At 43.2% G+C, this 25353-nt stretch overlaps 3 protein-coding genes across 7 annotated transcripts; 2 read left to right on the forward strand and 1 right to left on the reverse strand.

Annotated features, from left to right (window-relative positions):
* Positions 1-2: 2 nt before the first annotated feature.
* man2b2 (mannosidase, alpha, class 2B, member 2) lies at positions 3-6572 on the forward strand. 3 transcript variants are annotated; one of them, XM_040043529.1, is made up of 19 exons: positions 3-248; positions 343-489; positions 625-730; positions 1093-1265; positions 1357-1472; positions 1576-1753; positions 2321-2519; positions 2649-2839; positions 2990-3140; positions 3320-3459; positions 4049-4302; positions 4409-4600; positions 4745-4988; positions 5068-5178; positions 5266-5458; positions 5612-5758; positions 5848-5960; positions 6068-6185; positions 6283-6572. In XM_040043529.1, exons 1-19 carry the CDS (start codon positions 114-116, stop codon positions 6381-6383), a joined length of 3009 nt encoding a protein of 1002 aa, XP_039899463.1. In that variant the 5' UTR covers positions 3-113; the 3' UTR covers positions 6384-6572. The 3 variants fall into 3 exon arrangements, with proteins under 3 accessions (XP_039899463.1, XP_039899462.1, XP_039899461.1); XM_040043528.1 differs by having other exon boundaries at positions 4-248; positions 2990-3161; positions 3323-3459; XM_040043527.1 differs by having other exon boundaries at positions 5-248; positions 2990-3161.
* si:dkey-19b23.7 lies at positions 190-12273 on the forward strand. 3 transcript variants are annotated; one of them, XM_040043531.1, is made up of 9 exons: positions 190-200; positions 7148-7311; positions 7632-7703; positions 7782-7853; positions 8858-9051; positions 9306-9375; positions 9482-9647; positions 9913-10110; positions 10281-12273. In XM_040043531.1, the coding sequence occupies exons 2-9, from the start codon at positions 7297-7299 to the stop codon at positions 10394-10396; spliced, it is 903 nt and encodes a 300-aa protein (XP_039899465.1). In that variant the 5' UTR covers positions 190-200; positions 7148-7296; the 3' UTR covers positions 10397-12273. The 3 variants fall into 3 exon arrangements, with proteins under 3 accessions (XP_039899465.1, XP_039899464.1, XP_039899467.1); XM_040043530.1 differs by having other exon boundaries at positions 7632-7853; XM_040043533.1 differs by lacking the exon at positions 7632-7703.
* si:dkey-19b23.8 lies at positions 11230-15657 on the reverse strand. The gene is made up of 3 exons (XM_040043534.1): positions 15420-15657; positions 13108-13818; positions 11230-12896 (listed from the first exon to the last, which is right to left on the reverse strand). The coding sequence occupies exons 1-3, from the start codon at positions 15433-15435 to the stop codon at positions 12811-12813; spliced, it is 813 nt and encodes a 270-aa protein (XP_039899468.1). The 5' UTR covers positions 15436-15657; the 3' UTR covers positions 11230-12810.
* Between the last annotated feature and the right edge of the window lie 9696 nt (positions 15658-25353).

A 25353-nucleotide genomic window follows, 5' to 3' on the forward strand; every position in this document is an offset into this window, starting at 1 on the left:
CGGCGGTTTGGTCTGTCTGGGCTTCCGTCGTCACAGTCACATGCCGCAGCACAACAATAATAAGGAAGTCAGCCAAGTTATCTAAGCCGTCTTCTCTTGTATGGGATTCAAAGATGGGATTTGTAGCGGCTGCCGTGTTTGCTGTTTGCTGCTGGTTCTCGCATGGAGTGGCAGGGCAAGAAGAGCCGATTCAGACGTTTGTGATCCCTCACAGTCACATGGATGTTGGCTGGGTGTACACTATCCAGGTAGGTGTCTTTAACCCGGCTAAAAAGTTGAGATGCATATAACGCGCAGATTGGGCTTTAATCTGGGTAAATGTGTTTATAAATGTGAGTGCAGGAGAGTATGCACGCCTATGCAGCTAATGTGTACAGCAGTGTGACTGAGGAGCTGTCAAAGGTTAAAGAGCGCAGGTTCATCGCTGTGGAGCAGGAGTTTTTCCGTCTCTGGTGGGGCACCGTGGCCTCGGTCACACAAAAGAAACAGGTGAGGATATATATTCACGGCTACGTGACTATGGAGGGTACACGATAACGCCCCAGATATTAAACATCCCAGCTGTTTTCTCTTAGATTAACCCTGCTGTGGTTTTTGTGCAAACTCATCTCTCTTTCTCTCCAGGTACGACAGCTTATCAAAGAAGGTCGTCTTGAGTTCATCATCGGAGGTCAAGTGATGCACGACGAGGCTGTAACTGACCTGGACGATGACATCTTGCAGATGATGGGTAACGCCACACACTTCCTGCTCCTTCAGTCCACAGCTGCAGCAATAACTTAAAGTGGTTCTAAAAATGTGAACAATTCCTGTTAAAATATCAGGTTTCTGTTGTTAAAATAAAAATAAGACCACAATAAACCATCACAAAAACCTGAGATTTTAACAGGGGTGTGTACAGTTTAGTTTTATGTATTTATATAACACCACAGTCACAACAACAGTCACCTCAAGGTGCCTTATATTGTAAGGTAACGACCCTAGAGTAATAGTGAGAAAACCCCAATGATCAAGTGACAGCATATAAGTAAGCGCTTGGTGACAGCGGGGAGGAAAAACCCACAGTAACTGAGAACCTCCCTGCTGTTTCAGAGGGTCACGGCTTCCTGTATGAGACGTTTGGGGTGCGTCCTCAGTTCTCATGGCATGTGGATCCTTTCGGAGCCTCTGCCACCACCCCTGTACTGTTTGCCCTGGCTGGATTCAATGCACATCTCATCTCTCGCATTGACTATGACCTTAAGGATACCATGCAGAAAAACAAGGTAGCGCAGCATAAAAACAACAGTCACATGGTCGTCTCAATCTGTGCTCCAAATATTTATAGCTAATCTAGTTTTATGTTTTCCAACACAGAAACTGCAGTTTGTATGGCGAGGCTCTCCCTCTTTGAAATCACAGCAAGAGATCTTCACTCACACCATGGACCAGTTCAGCTATTGCACTCCATCCTACCTGCCATTCTCCAACCGGTGCTTCATTTTCAGCTTCTCTGGTGCCTTATGTTACATTTGTGGTCGTCATTAATACGGTACATCTTTAATAACTATTCTTGTTCTTCCTCTTATGTCTCAGGTCTGGTTTCTATTGGAATGGAGTTGCCTTGTTTCCGGACCCACCTAGAGATGGAATTTACCCCAACATGAGCCTACCTGTGACCAAGGAGACAGTCCATGCTTACGCCAAGACTATGGTGGAGAACATCAAGCAGAGAGCAGCGTGGTTTAGAACTCATCATGTGCTTTGGCCATGGGTAAGTCAAAAAGAACTGTAAATCATCCACCCGTCCATCCATCAATCTTGTATCAAATCCAAGTAACAACCTTAAGGGATGAAAAATGCAGTTCCCCAAAAGCCGCCAAAAAAGGCGAGCTCCAAAAAGTGAGTGAATTCTTACAAACCTCTTTATAGAAATGTTAAACTTTGGGTTAGAAGCATATTTAAAGCTTGCAATACAAAACTAAAGAACTTCTTTTGTTGTTTTTAAAGATGTTATCTGACAAATAATGTTGCTTGGTGTGGGTAATGGCACCAATAAACCATAAAAGAAGCAATCTTTTATTTGTTCAGAGAGACTATGACCCTAATCAAGCTAGATATTGTTAGCTGATGACTTACCACTTCGCTCTCTTTTCCAAATAATGATCTGTTACAAAGAAAAAATGGGAAACTTCAAAACGAAGTTTCAAAGTGCGACTCTACTGTGGAAGTGTCCATCTTTTATATACAGTCTATGGTAAACGTATCTAAGGTTCGGGACAAAATGTAGGAGTTAGTTTTGTGAAACGGCCTACTCACATGTGCGATCGTCACGTTTTAGGGCTGTGACAAGCAGTTCTACAACTCATCAGTACAGTTTAACAACATGGACCCTCTGATGAAGTACATCAACCAGAACAGCAAAGAGTTTGGGGTAACAGTCCAGTATGCCACTCTGAGTGAATACTTCCAGACCATCTACCAATCAAATCTAACCTGGGAGGTGCGTGGGAGTGAAGACTTCCTGCCATATTCAACTGGTAAGAAATCGATATCCTAACACGAAACGGTGAAGAGGTGCTCTTCATATAGAGTACTGTGTATTTGAAAACACGACACGCTGTCTCGTACAAACTTCATGTAAATTGGAAATGTGTCGCACTTTTTAGAGCCCTACCAGGCGTGGACGGGGTTTTACGCCTCCAGAAACGTCTTGAAAGGCGTGGCGCGACAGGCCAGCTCCAAGCTGTACGCAGCAGAGACCCTCTTCGCCCGCTACCGAATCAGCTTCCCAGATGGACCTGTGGCCAAGGACTGGGCCCTGGACAAACTCAGAGCGCTGCGCTGGGCTGTTTCCGAGGTACTCCTGAAAAATAGTGAAATAACAAATACTGCAAGACATTGAAGGTCCAATAAATATATACGGATTAGAAGGGAAAGCAATCATCATGCTAAATACTTCTCTGTAATTAAGTTCGAACATTCAGTTTGGAGTGGTTTGGTATTCCAGGTGCAGCATCACGATGGCATCACTGGCACGGAGTCTCCCAAAGTGGCTGACATGTACCTGCAGCATCTCCTGCAGGCCATGATGGGAGCAGAGGAGCTCCTAGCTGCTCTCTTTCTGTTGCCCCACAACCTCATGAGTCCCAGCACCCTTGGCGAGCGCTACCCTACAAAAGGTTTCGATAATCTGATATTTCTGCAGTGCTTCCACTTTAAAAAAAAAAAAAAAGTTTTTATAGTAATTAACTGAGCTAAACGGAGCACTTTAGCCAGTGCATGTCTTCGCATGTAGAAGTCGAAAAGGAAGTAAACTGCTCATCGATTTGCTCTGTAGCAGATGTTGATCAGGCTTTGGAGCAGCATGTCATCGTTTATAACCCTTTGGCGTGGAACATCACCACAATCGTCAATGTAACCGTGACGCAGCCGAGCGCTGCCGTGTTTGATGATGATGGACAGCCCGTCCCTGCGCAGGTACTGTTGTTTTGATGGTTTCTTTATATGTTGATAGGTGAATGGGAAATATGTGCAGAGATTTACAGAAATGTGCAAACATGCATGAAAATGCAGTATATGATGGGGGGTATCATCACTTTTATAATAGATGGAGTACCTACTGGTCCTGATGCATCTCTCGGGTGCTCTAAAAAGTCTTTACTGGGGTTTTTGAATATTTCTTAAGGATGTAATTTCCAGATACTCTTCATCTTGCTGAAAGCTTTTAAGGCCTTTGTCCTGCATTTATTAGTTTCCTCACATTCTTTAAGGATGTACTGAGATATCAGGTTGAGATGTGCCAAGTTTTCTGCTAATATCTCTTTGAGGAGTCACTCAACACTTTTGCACAGTACCGTATGTTGATAGTAAACAATGCTAAAGCAGAGTGTATCAGTGCCTATAGAAGCATCTGCATAGCTAAAGCTGGCAGCATCAGCCATCAAGTCCTCTTTAATTATATCAGACCAACAAAGAGTCAAAGAGTCAAGTGATAAATTTTTCCTAAATGAGCAGTTTTATCTGCATTTGTATGTTTTAATCTCAACTCTTCCCCTCTCTCTTTCAGATCCAGGGGTCAGCACACTCCAATGCGACCTACGACCTTTTCATCGTGGTGGAACTTGGAGGCCTTCAGTACAGGAAATACTTAATTAAATTCCCAGAGAATTCCAAAGCTTATGAAGCTAAGGCCGCTTCGTTCGAGAGACGCGGCGCGAAGGACCGGGCGAAAGCAGGGAGGCGACTACTTCCTGTTCTCAGCGAATGTTACGAACTCTTGTTCGACCAGGACACCAATCTACTGCACAGCATCACCTATCTGTAAGAGTTTAAGCCTCCATCAGTTCATAACTCTTGTTCAGCTCTCATACTTCAATGAACAGAAGTTGTTTTCACGCGTTTCTGCAACTCTTTTCATCCACGGCAGTGAGGAGAAAAGGAGAGTAATGATCACACAGGATTTCTGGGAATATGATGCCAATGGAGATGTAAAAGCAGGGCCAATTTCTGATAACTACATCTTCAGCGCTAATGGTTCAGCTGTGCGGGCCTACAAGGCTGTGGAAATGGAGATAATCCCAGGGAAGATTGTCACTGAGATCAGGCAGTACTTCTACAGGTGAGCAACAGTGACGAGTAGTTTATCATCTATTTACGTAGGTTATATTTTTTGTTATGGGAGTTATCTTGCTCTTCTCTTACTGCTAAAAGTACCACTAGTTGTTATGATCATGCTCACATTTTGAAATCTTCCGTGTTCTAGAGAGGAGAGCGATAAAGACTACGCCTACTCCATTACCACTCGTGTCCCAGAATGCTTTGGGACCAAGCTGCCGTGTCACAGGCTGGAGCAGACCTACTCTCTGGGCCCACTCAGCCTCAACACAGAGGTCGTACTCAGGACCAGCACCTCGGTGAAGAACAACAGGACTCTGTACTCGGACGACAATGGCTATCAGATGATGAAGAGGACATACAGGAAATTCACAAACAACACTTTAGCACGAGTAGGTGTTTTCAGGAATGCCTTTCTTGAGACATTTTAGCGCAACATGTCGAATAATCTATATACGACACGTTTTGCAGAACTACTTCCCTATGGTGCGCACGGCTTACATTGAGGATGACCTCAGCAGGCTGGTGCTCGTCAGCGACAGAGCTCACGGTGTGTCGAGCCAAACTGACGGACAGCTGGAGGTATAGAAAACAAAAAGACGTGCAAACAAGCTGGCCGGGCAGCCCCTTCACCCAGAAGGCAACCTAACATCTCGTCTTCTGCTCCAGGTCATGCTCCATCGCCGGCTTTGGAACAACTTGCAGTGGAACCTCGGGTACAACCTGACTCTAAATGACAGCTCTGTTGTGAGGCCCACGCTGTGGATGATGCTGGGCTCTGTGAGTGCCACCTCGAAGCTGTACCAAAGGGAGGCAGTGCAGCTGCAGCACAGACCTGTCGTCATGCCCATAGACCAGCCTCGTAAGTGCTTACCACATGCAGTGGTGGGCCACTAGTACAACCCTGCGAGTCATCATCCTCATCTGTGGTTTTCATTGTCACGTCAGTAAAATGTCCATACAAGCAGCTTAATTTCAACCTTTCACACCGCTTCTCAAACTCTTGTACACTCAGAGAAGCCCTGGCAGGTGAAGGAGCCCAAGCGTGGTTCTCCGTTGCGTTCGGTTGTTCTGCCGCCCAACCTCCACCTGCTCAGCCTCAGCGTCCCCGGGTGGAACTACTGCTCCAATCACAGCGTTCACCTCAGCCACATACAGTCAGGTCAGCTGTGAGAAACTGCGGGCTAGGTTTTTATTACCGTTTTGCAGATTTCCACTGTTTGATTTAATTTCCGTGTGGCCTGCATCCAGGTAAAGATTTGCACTCGCAGCCAGACTATGATCGGATCCTGTTGAGAATTATGCATCTCTTCGAAGAGGGAGAGGACCCCGAGCTTTCGAAGCCGGTCACCATAAACTTAAAGGTGCAGATAAAAAGAAAACGTAATACTGACAAATGAAAAAAGTTGAGATTTTCATTTTTTTTTTACTCTTGTTTATTTATTTATTTATTTTTTACAACGGTGAACAGGAAGCTCTGCAAGGCATGGGCGAAGTGAAGGGTGTGGAGGAGCGTTCTCTGACAGGGACCTGGGATGTCGCCAGTCTGCAGAGGTGGAAGTGGAAAACTGCAGATAACTTGGAAAACGGTGAGAAACACAGAATATATCTGAACTGATTCAGTTTTTATAAAAAAACAAAACAAAAATAATCCCTTCACCCATTTTTGCTTTCTCTCTCCTTCAGACAACAAACAGCAGCGGACACGGGATGACAATTTCACTGTGACCATCTCCCCCAAAGAGATCAGGACCTTCTTTGTTCACTTTGTCTCCAGGAACTTTTAGGCTGAGCTTTCCTTTGTCTTCTGTGAAGATCACCAAGCTTTAGCTAAATCACAGCAGCACAATATAAAGCCTCTTTATCCTTTGCTGCACTGTTCACTAATGCTCTTTTTGCACATGTGTTGATTTGTTGATCAGATGTGAATTTGCTGTGCCTGTTGAATCAGAATAAAATGATTGTTTTGGTTCAAATGTCTGACTTCACTCTTACATAAAGTCACCTGATGGTGCACTTGTGTCAGCTGCTAATCACCAATTCAGCTTATTCGCTTCCCAGGCCCATCATACTCTAATTCATTCATTCATTATAGGCACACACATTAAGTCCTGTAGCCCATGTGTAGTGCCTTTATGCGTTTTCCTCTGACTTCTGGCATCAACAAAATACTTCCTTCCAGAGAAAATGTCCAGTGCTTCTGCAGATCAGCAGTTCTGACCAACAACCGTGGCATGTTTAGAGTCACTTAAATCCCCTTTAGATTCTCAGTTTGAACTTCAGCAGCTCACCATGACCATAACTGCATGTCTAAACCTATTCTGTTGCTGCCATGTGATTGGCTAATTAGATACTTACATATTAACAATCAGTCGAAAGGGTGTACCTAATGAACTGACCACTGAGTTAAGTTATTTTTGTGTGTTTCAAGCATCAGTTCTATAAAGTTATAGCTTACTTGCAGTACGCAGATACGGCCGCTAGGGGCTTCGTTTCCCCCAAATCGATGCTACTGACAGACCAAGAAAGGCAACACCCGCTGAAAGCCGAGGCTCTTTGTGCAAATCTGTAAGCGTTCATCCAGAAACGAAGTGGCGTTAAGCAGCAGAATACACGGCTCAATGCTGACATGCAGCAGCTTATAGAAACACAGCGTGCGCGCCTGTGAGGGAGACGACGACGTCCGCAGTTTGGCCTAAGATGAGCAGCTCCGGTGTGAGTATCGTTTACCTCATGATGAGCTGTGAGGGGTTTGTGAATCGGTGCGATTTTAGAGCAGCCCGATCCATTTTTATATCAGCATGCCACTCTTTGTTCTCAGCATGTGTCCGTGCTTTGACTCATTTCACAAACGGAGGGTTTATTGTCACTAATATTGATGGGGGTGCAGGGTGCTCCTGCAGGATGAGGAGGAGGCGTTGCAAGTGTTGCTATGATACCAGGCAGGGAGAGGGTGCTGATGCCCGCTGGAGTGGTGCCGTCATTTTTATCGTTATGTTCAGATCGCTGTGCTGTCTGTGTGCATGTGTGAACAGAAACGAGAGAGGGAGCAGAAGAGGAAACTGCAGCACTTCCTCGGTGACCTTGCTTTGCTCGGATCCTTGCAGGTTTGGCCACACCAGCATGCGCGTGCACGCTCGGCTCATCTCTCGCAAAATCACAAAATCACATTGCTTCCTTTGCAGGGTTTTAAATACTTCCAGCCTTGGCTCAGGGGGAAAGAGGAGTTGCTGCTGACAGTTGTTAATGAGGATCTGGTGAGTTTCTGTAGAGAAACTGGGTGATTATATAGACTATACTGCCAAAAGGTATTTGCTCATCTGTCTTCACAGGCATATGAGCTTGAGTGTCATCCTGTTCTAAAGCCCTAGCATTTAAAATGATGTCAATCCACCCTTTGAAGCTATAACACCTTCAACTCTTCTGGGAAGGCTTTCCACAAGGTTCAGGAGTGTTTATGGGAATTTTTGACAGTTCTTCCTGATGCACATTTGTGAGGTCAGACACTGCCTGGCTTACAGTCTCCTCTCTGATTAACCCCAACGGTATTCAGTCGGGTTAAGGTCAGGACTCTGTGCAGGCCAGTCAAGTTCTTCCACACCAAACTCTCTCATCCATGTCTTTAAGGACCTTGCTTCATGCACTGGTGTGCAGTCATGTTGGGACAGGAAGGGGCCATCCTCAAACTGTTCCCACAAAGTTGGAAGCATGAAATTGTCCCCTCCACCAAACTTTAAATTTGGCACAGTGCAGTCAGACACCATCGAGTACCATCTCCTGGCAATCACCAGCCCCAGACTCATCCATCAGATTGCCAGACGGAGAAGCGTGAATCGCCACTCCACAGAACGCGTCTTAACTCTGCAGAAAGTTGGTGACTATGTGCGCAGGTCATTCGTTGAACCCGCTCTTCCACTTCCACTTTGTTATAATACCACTAACACTTGACTGTGGAATATTTAGTAGTGTGGAAATATCACAACTGGCCTGGTTGCACAGGTGACATCCTATCACAGTACCAAGCTGGAATTCACTGATCTGAGAGTGACCCATTCTTTCACAGATGTTTGTAGAAGCAATCTGCATGCCTAGGTGCTCGATTTTTACAAAATTCAATGGTTTGGATGGGTGAGTGAATACTTTTGGCAGTACAGTCCAAGTGAAACATTCACACACCTCCCCAGTCTCACTGTCTTATCTAGGGCACATCTATGACTTCTACAGCAGCTTTCTCTCCCCTTCCCTTTATTTTTGTTCGCAGGGTTGGCGTTCCCCAGGCTTTATGGTGTCCAGAGCCTCCTCCTACTCCTCCACCAGCAGCTGTAACAGCAGTGATGTCTCTCCCAGCAGCAGCTCTCCCAGTCTGACCAGCCGTAGCAGCTCCCCCCTGCCCGGGGAGCCTCCGGGCCCACGAGGCTCCCGGTCACATACCAAGACACAGCCACAGACTGCCAGGTGATTGACTGCAAGTTTGTGTGTGCGTGTGGATAGTAACACGTATGTGCTTGGGTCAGAGGGCAGCTTGGGTTGTTTGAGGCACTTTAAGAATTGCAGTATTTTTTATTGTGCATCGTGGAAAGTAATCTCCTCCTAACTGGGTAAAAAATGATACATGTAAGAGGATTTAGATGCGGAAGTATGAGTAGAAACTTCCTACTGGCTCTCCAAGTTTGCATGAAACTGATAAATCATTGGAGCTCTTTCTGCAGTCACAGGGAGGCCTGCATCGAGGAGCATCTTCTCCCAGCATCTCCCAGTGAAAGGGAGATAGCAGTACCCGTAAGTACCTGCAAGGAGGCGAAGTGCAGAAGCCAGTATAAGCGTTCTTCTGTTATTTAAATTGCTCACTCAGCCTCGCAGCCCACACTTTGTCCCCCTCTAACAGGAGGTCAACTGCACTCTGTTTCTATTGGCCGGCTACGTCAAATACGGACGCCCCTACGCGTGGATACGCTCCAATCACGAGCGCCTAGTCAACATCGGTGGCACAGATTCGATGGTCAAAGACACGCCCATGAAACTCAAGTCCATTGCAGACTGGCAGACGCGAGGTATGGAAACAATGTGTGGAATCCTAACAGGAGAAAGTTATTGTTTCAGTGCACTGATTCAATAATTACACCATTTTCCATGAGCTAAATCAGATGCAGATGTGTCTGTGCTGCAGCTCGAGCCTCGCGGAGATCAGTATTTACGGTGGATTAGGGCCGTGGAAAAAGGCTCCTAGTGCTTTGGTTAATGCATATATGTTTATGTGCAGTGCATGACATCTCACAATAAAAACATCAAACTTTTCTTTCTTTTGTCCTTCGTCAGCAATTCGTGTGTGGGACGTTGTCAGTGAGCTGGTGTGCCTCTGCACCGTTCCCTCTCCGTCCAACCCGTTCGCCCTGGACATGCGTTACATCAAAAGTCTTCCTCTCGCCGAACGCTTTCTTGTGACGGGAGCTCTCCTTAACTTCCTGGAGATGTACGTGGTTTACGGCAACCGGGACGAGTTGCATTATGATAAAGGTGCGAACCTTTATCACTCTTGGTACTATACCAGCAGGTGGTGCTGTTTAGCTAATTTTAAAGGCATGAAACCTGAAGCCTTTCTCCTAACATACTTAGCTTGGATACATAATCATTTAAGAGCATTGCTGAGTGTCCGTGATGATGTTTTGTTTTGTTCTTCCTTTCAGTGGTGGAAGAGGTGAAGCCTCTCAGGCGTCTTCATGTACACTCCCTGCTCGAGTTGCAGCGACTTAGAGAGAGCTCCGGCAGCGCCGCGGTGCACGGCTCTTCTGCAGAAGAGTGATTCTGATTGTTTGCATACACTGTGAGCTACATCAAGCTGGCCTTTTATTAATGTAGGAACAAAAAAAAAACAAAAACAAAAAAAAACTAGTAATCCTTGTGAGCCAAAAGCTCAGAAATCAGAGTGCTCTATGTGCTTGGTGCTTCTGTTTGCAAGGGGCAGCCAATCAAGAGAAAGATGGCTTAAAGGGGGAGGGGCTAAAGTATCTTGTTGGTGCAGAGGATGAGCTGAGGGGCTGCACGAAGCCTAGTATGAGAGAAATAAGGATTATTTTGAACTGTAAATCATGCCATGGTACAAAATAGGAAGGAAGCAGAAGCAGGCTATCAGGGAGCTCCGTATCATTAGGAAAATTAACTCCAAAATATATGGACCTCTTCACTTTTCCCCCAAAGTGAGGCATGAAATTCTCAAACGCTGCAGTAACCCATGCAGATGGAGATGAATCACCTTTGGTTGCAGGTGTCAGACTTTAACAATTTGAAAGAACTAGAGAAATGAGTCACATGGCTAAAATTCTAAATAAATCCCAGGACATCTGAACGTGCTGCCCCGTAACCCCTAAAACCTTCAATCTCTTCCTCTCCACCCACTCCCACATACTTAAATCTGTTTTCTTCAGACCAAATATAGCATTTTAAAACTGGAAGCCTGGAAACAGAATGATTAATCGAGGGTCAGAGTAGTACGAGTACAAAATGCACAGGCAAAGAAATGCTTTATAAAAAACTTTTAATATTCCATAAAATACATATTTAAATATGTACGACAACATAAAAACAGAACACTCGTTAAATACATCTTAAAAGCGGGCACATCGACGCCTTTTCTGAGATGAGGCTTGTGCCGTTTGTAATTAAAAAGTCAGGTACATCATGTTAAAATTAACCGATAACAACCTGGTTGCACATCAGTCAGGAAAAAAAAAAAAAAAAAAACCTTCCCTGTTTAAAAAGAAAAGACATTTTTAGCTTAGTTTTGGTCAGAAAACAGAAAATGAAGTTAACAGTAACCTCTGGCTACATCAACAATCCTCCTGTCTCTCATGTTTGTAAACCTAGAGATAAAAAATTACCATCATGGCACAAGTTACGCAACACGGCACACGTGTGTGACCAGAACGGTCACTCTAGATGGACTCCGGCACCTTTTATGGCTTTTATTGATGTGAAGGAGCAATTTAAAAAAAAAGCACGGCGTGCTGTTTACCGACAAGGCTGCTCAATATGCAAAGTCACGGATGGACAAGAAGAATTTGGGGTTTTTCTAGGAAAGAAAGGCGCCGCCACCCTTCATCTCAAGTTTCCCCCCCTATTTGGAATGCAGGTGCATGGCCCGGCATTCCTCAGGCAGGCTTCACACAGGAACACAGTGTTCCCAGTGTGGGACACAAACAACCAGCAAGTCACTGCTGAGGCTTCCCCGCCCCTCACATAAATGCTAATTATTTATTGCTAAAGACAATTAGGACCTTTTTTTGTTTTGCAGGTTAAGCAGAGACTTTTTTAAATTATTATTATTATTATTAACGCCTCTATTCTGATAATGTCCATTTTCCCTCTGGCATGCATTACACTGAGAACTGACCTCATATCAATAAAACTTCAATTTCCTGAGTGAGATCATCTTAAAAAGGACTCGAATGTGCTCAGACTAATTATGCATATCACAGACTTGGTGGGGAAAGGAAAAAACAAACTAAACTTTACTTTGGTATGACATGCCCGCATTGTCTTAGTCGTCTTAAATGTGTTCATCCAACTACAAAAGTAGGGAAAAAAAACAAAAAACAAACGCTCATTAATGGAACAGGCTGAAAAAGAAAATAACTACTTCATGACTTTGTCACATGTGTCACTTAAATATAAATAAATCTCAAAAAAGAAAAAAAAGACTTCCAGGTTCTCGTGGTGCTTTTCCAGTTTTGCCGGGGGACTGTTTGGCCAAGAGCAGGTACTTGGTTGGTTTAACTGTCTCTTTCCAGCAGATCAAAGTCTTTGGTGGCTTCAGCATCAAACAGAACTTCAAACAAGCCCAAAAACAAAATTAAAAACCCATTACAGACAGTTTGGGTATGTCCCAGTCTAGTCCTCACACAGCCTTGCGGCCTGTCACAGTTCAGTATCTTGTGCCCTGTTGGACTCTGCGCTTGTTTAAGTCCAAAGGCAACTCTGCCGAGTCAAAAAGAAAAAAAAATCTCCTATCTCCAAGTCCTCACTGATTACGGCAGCATCCACCCATGACCAGTCCTTATATCCAAATATGGACCTTTCTCATGTCTCATTAACATCCACTGTGGTCTTCATTGTATTTTTCAATCAGTCTCTTCCCTTCAGCGAGGTTGTCAATAAAGTGGTCCCACATCTGACAGACTTGAAACAAAAAAATTAAAAAATTAAAAAAAAGAACAGGTTTCAGTTCAAGCTGTCGGAGGACGATCCTCTCCTGGTGATTGTTCTCATGGGGCTGCGGGATACAGAGCCTCTCTTCCTCCAGCGAACTGTGAAGGAAAAGGAGAGAGTCAGGGATGTTGGCTTGGCTGCTGCAGCTGAATTATTAACAGTGAAAGCCAGCCTCTAGACAGGCCTAAGTTGTCATTATCTGAGAGAAGCACATTGTGTGATTGTTTGGGTAAGTTGGCACCAAATAAGGCTAGCTTGAGTTTAAAGTCTTCCTGGTTCAACTTTTATGTGGCAGTGCTGAATTCTCACCTTTTCCCAGACCGGCTGGCAGCGTGGAGCTCTTTGCTTTGACTTGAGAATTGGACGAGTCCTCTGCAAGTTTTCCTTTCACCTCTCCCGACGGCATCGTGGCCACGCCGGTCTGCTGCCAGTCGCTCATCGCCCGCTGGAAGGAGAGTCCCAGACAGGCGGTCATGTCCCGCGCTCGCTCCGCACGGCTGCACCAGAACACCCGACACTGCAGCTGCTGCCCCCGGTGCTTGCAGATGTACAAGAAGACGTTGGGCCGGTTGGTGTCGGCGGCGCAGTACGCAATGTCCTGCAGGTAGGTCTTTGTGAGCTGCCGACCCGTGCTCAGCTCTTTGACCTCGACGTATCTGGGCCGCACGACAAGGGCGTGGTCCTTCCTGAGCTTCTTCCCGTTCGCGATACCCTCCAGCAAGTGAGAAATGGCCTCCTCTGCTTGCTCCCGGTCCAGAGAAAAGATCTTCTCCGTCCCCAGGTAGTGCACTTTGAACAGAGGGTCGCCGTGGGACAAGGACTCCGTCCGGTCGCGGCGGAATCTGCGCCGCAGCTCGGCGGGCGAGTTCTTCAGGGTCTGCATGAGGTGGAAGGTGCTGAGGGACATGATGCGTTTCAGGCTGGGCTTGGAACTTTTAGTCGTAACCGGGTTCTCGTCAGCGCGTCTCCCAATCTTCCACTCTCCTTTAAATGGAGCGTGGCTGCATCCACTGCTTTTATCTGAAATGAGGCAGACGAAGACGGTGACGTTAGCAAATCCAGAGACGACCGATAAGCCGAGCAGGGGATAAATCAGGCAAAATGAGAGGCTATGTACTTTCTAATAAATTAAGTAACAAAAACAAGGTTGCACTTATGATGCAAAAAAAGACAAGTCATCACAACTCGCAAATGGGAAAGAGACAAAGTCACCAAACAGGTTTGGTTACAGAAGTTGCACAGTCAGTGAAGTATTCAGTCCCTACAGACAGACAGCACCCATTAAATATTTACAGACAGGTTTGCCTTGGGCTTCGCTGTCACTGTACTCTTAAGAAACAAACACAATGATGGAACGGGAAACATACCAGAACAAATGGAAGATTACTGTAAAAAAGCTAAAGTGACATAGGCAAACACTAGGGCCATGTTCAAAACGAACTCTGCATTGCAAACTCAATTTCACCACTTCTGGAGGACTTAAAGGCTTTTGTGATCTTGCAGAGAAATAAAAAATAAAAAAGTCTTATGCAACCACATCTGGCCACCCATTGTCTCTCCTATCCTACATACCGACAGAGCTGCCTGCTCTCCATTGTGTTGCTCCTTATATTTTTTCCTCTCCCTTTTCTTGGCCATTCTTTCAACATCCTAGCTCCCTCCTCAGAAGTGACTCGCACAGAGAACCGCCGACTGTTCTAAGGTGGTGGCCATTGTTGCTCAAACCCCTGCGCAGGAAACAGCTTTGCATCCCCCCCCACCTAAGCATTTTTCCCGCAACACAATGACATGCTTATGAAAAGTGTGTCATCTCATGAAAGAGCTGCAGGTTCAGCCTACAGCACAGCCAAGGTAGAGCCCAAACCTGCAGGTTTTGGTACAGTTACATATGACCAGTGCACACATGGACAGGTACAGTTAATTGTGTGGGTCCACACACACACACACGAGACACTCACAGGCAGGACAGGCAGTTTTGCATTAACCGAAGTCTCTGACGCACAATCAGAGAAATGTAATCCCAAATTTCCATCCAGGTAACACTTCACGTGCATCAGAATACACTGTCGTTTTCTCGTGCACGCAAATATAAAACTAGCTCATGCAAATATCTACAATCTCTGGAAGTGGAAAGAACATTTTGTTTACATTTACCCCGATCATGTGAGCCTGTTTATTTCACGCAGAACACGTTCATAGATGCCCGGAATAACCCTCCATCCAAAATAAGTGGCACGTAGGCTTTGTGATGCTTTCGTTTGTAGAAAATAAGAAGAAAAGACTGTCAGTAAGCAGTTGCTTCAGTTCTTCGCTCAATACATCCAAGCCGAATTAACAACCAAAATCTAAAAGATGATTGGAAATAACTCAAAGTTAGCGTGCGAAGTGAATATTATTAGAAAAAACGAGATAACTCTAAAAGCGCTGATTTTGCTGCGGGGTTCGGCTAGACCCGACGTGTCTCCAAACTTGGGCTTAAAACTTGCTGAGAAAACCCTCCTATATTTGCTCAGCAGATATTCCCAGCAGAGTTTCAACACCTATCAAACTGTTGTTGTTTTCTATACATCGTTTAGAGCGCTACACGACAACCAAATTACTTGTTAGGACGTGAAACTTACCTGGCTTCAGTTTCATGCAAACGACGTTTTGGTGCCGCTCAGGTGAACCGTAGCGTCCCGTGATCTCGGGCAGGTGAAACTCTGCAATCCTGCACAGAACTGTGCGGCTGTCTGTAACCGCAAAGCAACTCCGAAGCTCCTCTCTGTGTGAACTCTGTGCGGTTAGAGAACTGGCTGACTGACTCGCACCTCTCTTCTCTGCTCTCTGAAACGTTGGATGAGGCGAGCGCCCGTGGGACCGCCGTTTTTAAACAGCGCAGGCGCGAGCACGTCACACGCGAACGAGCGTTTGCGTCCGAGCAGAGCGGGGGTGCTGTGGTGGGGGCCACAGGGCAGTAGCTATGATTTATCAGAGAGAGGGATTTACAGGCAAGACGGGGCGGGCAACAATAGACCCGCTTTCACTTACTGGAACTGTTGTCTTAATTTATGACTTATTTACATTTTCACTGTAGTATCAGGGCGGTCAAGTACCCTGGATTTTCTTTTATATTTTTCTCACAACGGGAAGTATTGTCATTTTTACACACACTTCTCCAGAAATAATAATATTTTCACATTATATAGAATATGGGTGACAACAATAAAAAAAAAAAGCTCTACAGTTCACAGAGCAATCAAAAGCAGCGTTATTTAACCAGGCAACCTGATCCACTGACCCAGTTTGTTATCATGCAAATATAATCCTGCACATTTAGTCGCGAAATGTGGAAATTAATGATCTGATGATCTAAATTTCCCTTTTTTGGTCCAGGTTCTCACTTTTAGAGAGCTCATTTCGTCCAAGTAAAGGTCAAACATCCATAGATATTCAGTTTGAAATAGGTATTTCACACAGCTTGTTTTTAATTTTAATTTTATTTCTGTCAGTCTTGCCTTTTTCATTTGCTGGAATCTAAAGGAAGTGAATGAGGACACGCAGACGGCTGGTGTGACAGCGGTTGATATGGAGCTAGATGATCCAAGGAGAAGAAGAAGATTAAGACTTGCTATATTTCTTGTCATTCTCCAAAAGTAGGTGAAACTAAAAAAAGAAAAAGTTGTGATATTTCGTGTCACCGTGTTCCTCCAGCAGTTTCACATTTCTTTATTTAACCACATGTGCAATACCACACTGAGCAAACATCTGAAACCCACTAACTTTCGCTACCATCGCATTGCGTCACAGCCTCTCTCTAATGAGGATCGTTGGCCTCGCTGGTTCAGATCTGCTCTGGGTGTTTATTCTGGGGGCATTTCGAACAGTGGCAGGGGAAAACTTTAAACGGTTCCATGTGTCCGTACATTTGTGCGTGTGTGTGCGCGGCTGGGTGTGCCTGACGCTGTGAAACAGTAGGGCCTCTGTTTCTGCTGGGTTTGGCCCAACAACAGCTAAGTTCTGGACGTCACACTTGCCTCAGTACCTTAGCGGGACACACAGAAACTATTCTTAGGGCTCTGGTGACATAATGGATCATCTCAGACATGCACCCACCCACCTACGTATGTTACACCGGGAGGCAAGAACAGACTCAGCATCCATCCAAGACGTCCCGTAGGAAGGGGTGCAGCTGTAGTCCTTGAGCATGTAAAGGCATGTTGCACCATGTTGCATTGGAGAGACTGCTTCTTTGTTCCCCCAGTTGAGAGGATGGGGCACCACACAAAGCATGACAATCCCCAGCAGTCAAAGACAAATTATTCTTTAGATTTTACAATTAGCCACATTAATTACCAGGGGCTCTGGTGGATACAGGCACACCCAGTTCTTCAAAAACCAGTTGGCGCCTCTTATTTCAAATCCCCCGACTCCTGCTTGTGACTGAAACCAATTAGCGAGTCTTTGAAGGGGTAATTATAAGTAATTGTTGGCAAACAAAGGCATCCTCAGGAGAACGGGCAGTCCAAGATACTGCAACACTTCACTAACTAAACAGCTGCTCGAATGGTCAAAGTCAGCACTCTTCACAGCTGAGCCAAGACAGGATTCAGGAATTTGCATTTCCAATAAGACAAGACAGACAAGTTGCAGAGAAGGGGGGAGAAGCTATAGAAATGGATAATGAGTGACCCAGACCTGAAGGCCATTCCAGTTCCAGTGAACCTGAAACTCGAAATTAGGCTTTGTTCCAAAGAACAGGTTTCTGCGGTCACTGGGAACAAATTGTTATGAGAGTTGCCCTCTTATTTACAGGATTTTTTGTAACCTCTGTCCTGGTTGTCATGCAGCCTCATAAAAACGATAGATGGACCATCTCTGTAGTTGGAAACTCAGTAAGCAGAAAACTTTTAAGGAAGTAAAATTACACTGTAAACCTGAATCCATTCATGGTAGAGCTGTGTTATGGCCAGTTCTCCTTTTTCCAAGTGCTCTAAATCAAATGCCATTTATTGATACCTATCTGCAGCGCTCAACAATGAAGGCTGCATTCCAGTTTGCTATCTGTGAGTCCCATTGAAGCGATAGTGGTTCCTCCAGCCTCTATCGCAGCAAGCACTATAAAAAGAACGCTAAAAAGAATGCTGTGAACTTGTACCTTAAAACGATCCTTGTCAGATGCCGAGCATCACATTGGCCTGAAGTAACCTACCTGTTAGTCTGGCGTCAAGGCTGAAACCCTCCAGGTACAAGAAACAGAATAACGTGCTGACGTGACCCAGAGATATGAAAAAGGATGCTCAGTGACTCAGTGTTCCAAGTTTTGCTTTAAGAATTCCATAAAGCTGCTGAATAGATTTCTATGAAATTTACTGAGGACAGATTTTTATTTAATACCTTCAAGTTCATGCGGAGGATATGCACAAAATCACTGGGCCACCTGCAAATTACAAATATAAGAACTGCTCAGGCATGAAAACCCATTACAAGAAGCTCCCGGTGGACACCTTTATTGCTGATGTTTGACATGCTAATACTCCTATGAAGGCCCACAGAGCCATTATTATGGTGGTAGACTCTAAGTCTTTTTAAAAATACTTCACTAAAGCGATCAATAGTAGACTCAGAACATGAAAACAAGCGTAGAGCACAAAAGGTACCACTGACATCTTTTTACTGGGGGAGTAATTCAAAATATGGTTGCAGAGAATTTTAATTAGCCTACCAGATTATTTGTTTATTTATTTATTTGGTTGTTTCAAAAGTCTATATAAGACAAAATGTCAATGGCATTAATACATTTAACTTAGAGCTTCTGCATTTACATTATACTTACATTTAAGGAAATATATTGTATCTTGTATCTGTTACTTTGTATCACATTTGTCGTTTGCAACTTGTTGCTAAGTCCTTGACCAGGAATCGCATCATATGCTTCCAAAAAACCTCCGAAATCCATTTTGTCCAAATGCGAGCATCATGTCAGTGTGACAGCAGTGCCTTTTTCTGCCCGCTTTCTTACTCGAGCGGCACACGCATTGGTAAACTGTGTTCAGTGATAAACAAGTTCACCTGTAAGGGGAAGTTGGTTGAGGCGTGGAGTTATGAAAACAGGAATGGTAACTATAGATTTATGGGTCGTCTGTTGTGTTGCGAAACATCTGCTACAATAGACAACATGATAGGGGTAGATTTTTTGTCCATGTATGGTATGACAAGTGTCCCGTTTGACGAGTGCGATCAAGTAAGGCACAGTGATGTTTTGTAATTGCATCAGAGACGCCTTACATAACTTTGTCATTCTTGAGTTGTTTTGAGAATGGGCTGGGTCATGGCACGGAGAAAAACAACAACTTGTATTCCTTGATGTTAGAATAGCTGCTCTAAATGATGTGCCTGTGAAGTGGAGGGTTATAGCAAGCATGCTTCTACATAATGGACTCAATAAGGAATCAACACATTCAAATCTTAACGCTGCCGACTGTCTTTGGCACTTTACTGCAACCATTTGCATCACTGCCATTCCTGCTGCTGTTGGTCGTTTCCACTACTGTCCATGCACATGTCTGCTACTGCACTTGCACTACTGCCACTATTGTACATAGGTTTGATTTTTATATATTCCCTTAAACATCATTTATCTTTTCTTAAGTCTTCTTTTTATATTAAGGTGAGAGAGAAGCTGAATTTCAATTATCTTGTACTTTCTGTACATGGAGCCAATAACAATAAAACATATCTTTCTAAAAGCAAACAATAACAAAACTAAAGCTAGGTATGGAAAGGTGAGGTGTTGGTTCTAACCTTCGCTCATTTGGTGAGAACTGACTGCAACAAGCATGACTAGACATTAATACTGGCACGTTAAGACATGATCAGCAATTTGTAGACACTGATAAGACTGTGATTATTTCCGATTTCTTCATGCACACCATCACACACACCATTCTTTTACATTGTTATAGGAAGGAGTTTAAGGAAAGGAAATAGAAATGGTAATTGATATATTCTGTGTAAATGTACTGTTAGCTCGGACATATGCTTTGATAGGCTAATACATAAACAGTACGACCAGTTGTCCCCTTATGTTTTGCTACTCTCAGAAGTCCTGGTTGGTATAAAATTAAACCATAAAAGATTAATATAACGTAAAAGATACAAACCTAAAACCTATGTAGGTCACAACGTCCTAATGCAATAACAACAACAAAACCATAAATTAAATACAAATATTAAATACATTTTTTATTACAAAACTACAGTGATCACATATTTGGAAAGGTAATTAGTATCAGTAACATGGCCTAACTTTACTCATGAAAAATATAAATAACACAGAATTTCTGTGGCGCAATAAAAGTGAAGCAATTAGTCCAACAGTTATTTACATACTTTTATGGGTTTGACACATTTAAGTGACGAGAGGTGGTCTTTCACTCAGAGTGATTTAATCAGGAGGTAAAAAAATCCTTTATCTGCTTCAGGTCACACCTTCCCGGACAAGTGAAACAGGCCTCTGGTTTCAGAAGGAAGTGACTCTGTTTTTCAAAAGAAGTTACTGGTGGGGCTTTGTTTTACAGTCTGGCTTCACAGTCAGGTTTTACTGTTATTTAACCAAAACTAAAGGAAATGGTTTAAGAAGAAGGAAGAGAAGAAATGAGGTGTTTCATATGACAAGGATTGAAACATCACAAATGTATAGTCTGAGGAGGCTAAAATACTGTATATTTGTTGTATAGCCAGTTGAAAATCTATTTAATCTCACACAAATCCCTTTTCTTTGTTTAGTTCTTTCTTTTTTTGTGGCCTGAAGCTAACACCCATACTGTAGGTTTTAAGGGAGAGGTAATTTCCTCAGGATGTTACTTAGCTTATGTAAGTCAGTGTGTTTGTAGTTAAGATATGCCTCATGCAAGCTTTAATGGAAATGCAGGATGTTTATGGAGCTGATGTTTACTGTTTGTAGTCTGTGAAAATAGCAGGGTATTTGCTAGGTTAATACCACAATGCAATAAAATATAGTTTTTATGTAGCATAACATCAGAGAAATTTCTAAAGACTCACATGGCATTATGACAGCCAGGAGGAAAAGTCTTCTTAAAATCGTATTTTGGGACAGCGCTAGCAAAGTATGGATCATATTTGACTGGTCAGTCTCTACAAGTTGTTCCATGTCCTACTAACCAATGAAATTTAAATAAGAATTAAAAAGAGCTGCCCAAATAACATAAAGACATTACCAAGATGGCTACCAATGTGGCTAAAAGGACTTTTATAATATCCAAGTACTGAATAACCTGCAGACATTGTTAAGACAGGTGAGCAATAAATTACAATATGAAGAATGGCAAAATAAACGCTGGTACACCCAGTACGTCAGTCAATTGAGCACAGTTTAATGATCAAACGCTGGGGTCCAGTCTAATATCAGCAGAGCTGATTGGAGACCATAAGAAGAGCTGTTTCATTGGAGTGAGCTCTATAAAAGCCAGATTGAAATGTATTAACTTACTGCAGCTTGTTTATCCAATAACCAAGTCATATATCTCACATAGTCGTTGATAATAAAGATGTGCAGATGCTTCAAAACCATTAAATCTAGCTGTTTCATTATTAAATCCAAGCTCTAAAATCATCTTATTCTACTACATGCTACTCGGTGATGTAGCACTTGTGCTATTTAGCAAATGTTAGCATGCTAACAAACATAACTAAGATAGTTAGAAACGGTAAACATTATTGCTAAATATCAGTATGTTAACTCTTTCATTGTGAGAACTGTGCCTATATGTAGAACTACACTCTCACCTAAAACACAGTAGTGCTTTGAGACAAATGCTAACACGACATGCTAATTTTAAATGTTAGACCCAGAAGTTCTGTGTAAACGTCTTAAAAAGCATCAAGCCTTTTAAAAAAACAAGAGGCTGGGGGCTTACACTATTTCAGGCAAGTGGTTTAAATGCTGTGGCCTGCTATATTTTTATTCGTGGGCATTTTTAGTGCACTGTAAAAGCTGCATAAATTAGCAACAACACATAAATTCAGAGAGTTTGTTGTTTCAAAGTTTTATCAGGTTTACCTTTGTGTGCAAACATGAGAGACTGCTTAACATTTTGACAGCAGGGCCAGTTTGCATGTTTGCATTAGCAATACATTTTTACGTATGCTGCTGTTGACTGTAAACTTTGTAGACCTCGGTTTTGACTATTAATTAGGAATGAAAGGGTGACAGGAAATGTACCTCTTGACAGACCTGGGATCAGAAAGGGAAGCTGGGAGGTTTAAAGAAGAGTTATCACTGGACTAGACATATGAGACGCAGGTCTATAAATAACACTTAGTTGTTTGTGTTGGGACTGAAAGCTGTAATTTATCCCAGACTAACAGCACAGATTTAGGGTTTGCCAGGAGCTTACCATGTGAAACCCGGAGCTATAATTGCATCTTTACCTGGACACTGGCATGGAGGCACGCCAGAGTAATAAATCTCTTTCTTTCTCTGATTTACAGGAAAGCTAGTTGTCTATTTATCATTTCCCGAAAATGAACCTGCAGGGCTATTGTTTAATCTTCTACCGAACATCCCACTAGGCGAGAGTCCCATGGCGAGAAAGTAGCCAAGTGGCCTGACCTTCACAGGAATCACATGACTCAGGGCTGTGTGAGGGATGTTAGGAAAGATAGGCTGACCGAAAAAAAACAAGTGACAACAAAAACCAACATCTGCCAGCTGACCGCTCCGACACAGATGTCCTAATAAGGCATTTTAATGGGCCCGTGTGGAGCAGAAGGAATGACACCATGTCTGCTTTTTACTCACCTAGTAATCTTTTACATGAGGGTTACATCAGTCTGCTGATGATGTCATTTCCTTTTTCTTCCCTGCTCAGTCTGAAAAAACTCGTGCAGATTAAGCCTAACTCCCCTAGGTCAGACAGGAAGCTGGGTTTGTCTGGGGGAATTCCTCATATCATGAGGTGTATTTTCAAGACTTTCTTGTGCATTTTGGTCCACCATGAAACTTTATACCAAAAAGAGAGATTGGCCAATTATGTAACATCCCGGAAAAAATAAAACTTGAGACACTTCTCAGTCACCTGTTCATGATAAGCACCACAAAAGACACTGAGCCACTTGAATAGATTTTATCACAATACTTTCCCTGAACTGTGCTTTGCTTTCCTTCTCATGAGCTTATTATTGAGGGCACTTATTTTGAAAACACACACACACACAAAAAGTCCAAAAATGGAGTTTATGGAAGCTGAAGGAGGCATGTTTAATCTCTGGTTCCTCTTTTTGTTTTGTCTTTATTTCAGCCGCGTCCGTTGCTTATTTTTCTCTTTTTTAGAACTTGATGAATATGGTGTTGACTGCTTTGTTATGGAAATGCTCTTAAACTCAGGGACCAATCAGAATTTAGACTAAACAGGAAGAGGAGGTGGCTTCCTGTACTGGCTACCGTTATTTGTGAGTGGAGTGTAACTGAATTCCAGTGTACTGGGACAATTTGATTTCATCAAGCTATTGTTTGTCTTATTGTTTGAAATGTAATCCAGGTCACATGGTTAAGACCCACGTTTGAACTGTGAAAGTAAACATTTTTGAACGAGCTTCACTTCCTTCCTTAGAGCTGAATTAAAAGATCAATTCCAGATCTGAAGTCCCAGATATGAAGATGGGGGAGGACGGGGGAAACAGCTAGTATTGACAGGCAATTATGATGTTTAGTTCATAAGGCCTGTGTGTGTGTGTGTGAGATTGGGCTTGATCTTGTGCAGGAAGAACTCTTTGCCCTTTTCTCAAGATCCACCCATCCAAACCACATGAGTGAGCAATGAAGTCATTGGTCACCGGAAACAGGAAACAAAATGTGAGCACATTTATAGAAAAACACGTCCAGCTATCTTTGTGATAACCATTTTGAATTCTAGACCATCAGACCGATGACGTTTTTGCGAAAGTTACCGTGTTTATCACAACTCGTTGAGGCTTAAAGCCTTATACGTATACAGTCATGGAAAAAAGAAAGTACAACCTCCTTCAGTTATAAGGTTTTATTTTTAAAAAATCGTCTGATCCTGAAATTAGGTCAATATAAAGTCAGAGGAACAAAACGTGACAGAATTTAACCAAAGCTAAACCAAAATGCAGAAGCATAAAATAATTGAACCTCACGAGTCACAGCCTGATTTCTCAAAATATCAGTAAGACAGGGATGAATCTGGTGAGAATGAAGATGGGATTATTACACACTGCCTTAACATACTTTTGCCCTTAAAGCCACATCTACACAGCGAACGATTCATTTGTTGCGTTTATCTTTAAAGCTGATGGTTGGACACTAGCGGCTATGCAAGTTCCAGTTGCCTAGGCAACCCTAGGAAAGTACAACCATGTCATATGTCAATAACCCTCCTGTATCCTGCACCCTCATTGCTTCAGTCGCTACCTCAAAGCCAAGAATAGTTTCTGTCAAAAGCCCACCTGCTTGTAGATTTGTAGCTGTAGCCTGTCCTGGCTACTATCACTGAAAGGTGTTGTTCCACCCTGAACAGGATACTGTCTGAGTTCATGACATCTTTAAACAACTTACAACATATTTAATATCCCATTAGAAATCATTTTTAATGTTTCCCTTCCTCTTAACACGGTTGTGTAATGACACTAACAGGACTTGACTGTGAAGCTTTTTCCATATTGACCTTCTGAAGTTGGCATAAAAATGCCATCAATTCTCTTTTTATTCAGGGGTGTGAATAATGTCAGTGTTATGTAAGACGTCTTCTATTCATTATTCTAAACAGAAGACCTTGGGTTCTTCTAGTGCTTGCGACTGCTGGATGACAGCGAGTGACGGTTAACACCATCACTTTGCATCATGTCATTATTAAAAATGGTACAATTTTACCAGTTACAAAGAATGAAAGTTTTTAACTTTCTCAAAAGGTGTATTTGCCATAAAAGGTGGTACTTTTCCACAGTAATCACCTTGGAGAAGTACATACAGCGCATCAGGAAAGTATAGTATAGTATTCACTTGTTACAGACTTATTCAACAATGGATTAAATTTATTTTTCACCTCAGAATTTTACACACAATACCCCATAATGTGATAAAAGTTGGCATAATATTCTTGTAAATTTATTAAAAGTATAAAACAAGATATAACATGTGCATAAGTATTTACAGCCTTTGCTATGGCACTCAAAAGTCAGCTCAGGGGCTTCCTGTTTCCCCTCACCATCGGTCAGATGTTTCCACATCTTGATTAGAGTCCACCTGTAATAAATTCTAATGTTTGGAAATTATTTAAAAAGGCAAACGTCTGTCTATACAAGGTCTCATAGCTGGCAGTGAATGTTAGAGCACATGAAGTTGAGCCATGAAGTCCAAGGGATTGTCTGTGGATCTCCAAGACAGGATTGTATTGAGGCACAGATCTGTGGAAGGGTAGAGAAACGTTTCTGCAGCACTGAAGGTGGCCAATTAGCACCGTGGCCTCAGTGGAAGAGTTTGGAACCACCACTCAGCCAATCTGAGCATCGAGGTAGAAGTCAGAGAGGTGACTA

Source organism: Simochromis diagramma, unplaced genomic scaffold, assembly GCF_900408965.1.
Source record: "Simochromis diagramma unplaced genomic scaffold, fSimDia1.1 OVJJ01000656.1, whole genome shotgun sequence".
Lineage (NCBI taxonomy): Eukaryota > Metazoa > Chordata > Actinopteri > Cichliformes > Cichlidae > Simochromis > Simochromis diagramma.

Bases quoted from the DNA above. Each gene is read 5' to 3' on its own strand.
- man2b2 (XM_040043527.1), top strand. From the start codon at position 114: ATGGGATTTGTAGCGGCTGCCGTGTTTGCTGTTTGCTGCTGGTTCTCG. The intron at 5,961-6,067 runs GTGCAGATAAAA...AACGGTGAACAG, and splicing joins CGGTCACCATAAACTTAAAG to GAAGCTCTGCAAGGCATGGG. The intron at 6,186-6,282 runs GTGAGAAACACA...TCTCTCCTTCAG, and splicing joins TGCAGATAACTTGGAAAACG to ACAACAAACAGCAGCGGACA.
- si:dkey-19b23.7 (XM_040043530.1), top strand. The intron at 7,854-8,857 runs GTGAGTTTCTGT...TTTTGTTCGCAG, and splicing joins CAGTTGTTAATGAGGATCTG to GGTTGGCGTTCCCCAGGCTT. The intron at 10,111-10,280 runs GTGCGAACCTTT...TCTTCCTTTCAG, and splicing joins CGAGTTGCATTATGATAAAG to TGGTGGAAGAGGTGAAGCCT.
- si:dkey-19b23.8 (XM_040043534.1), bottom strand. The intron at 12,897-13,107 runs GTGAGAATTCAG...TTTCCTTCACAG, and splicing joins GCCAGCCGGTCTGGGAAAAG to TTCGCTGGAGGAAGAGAGGC.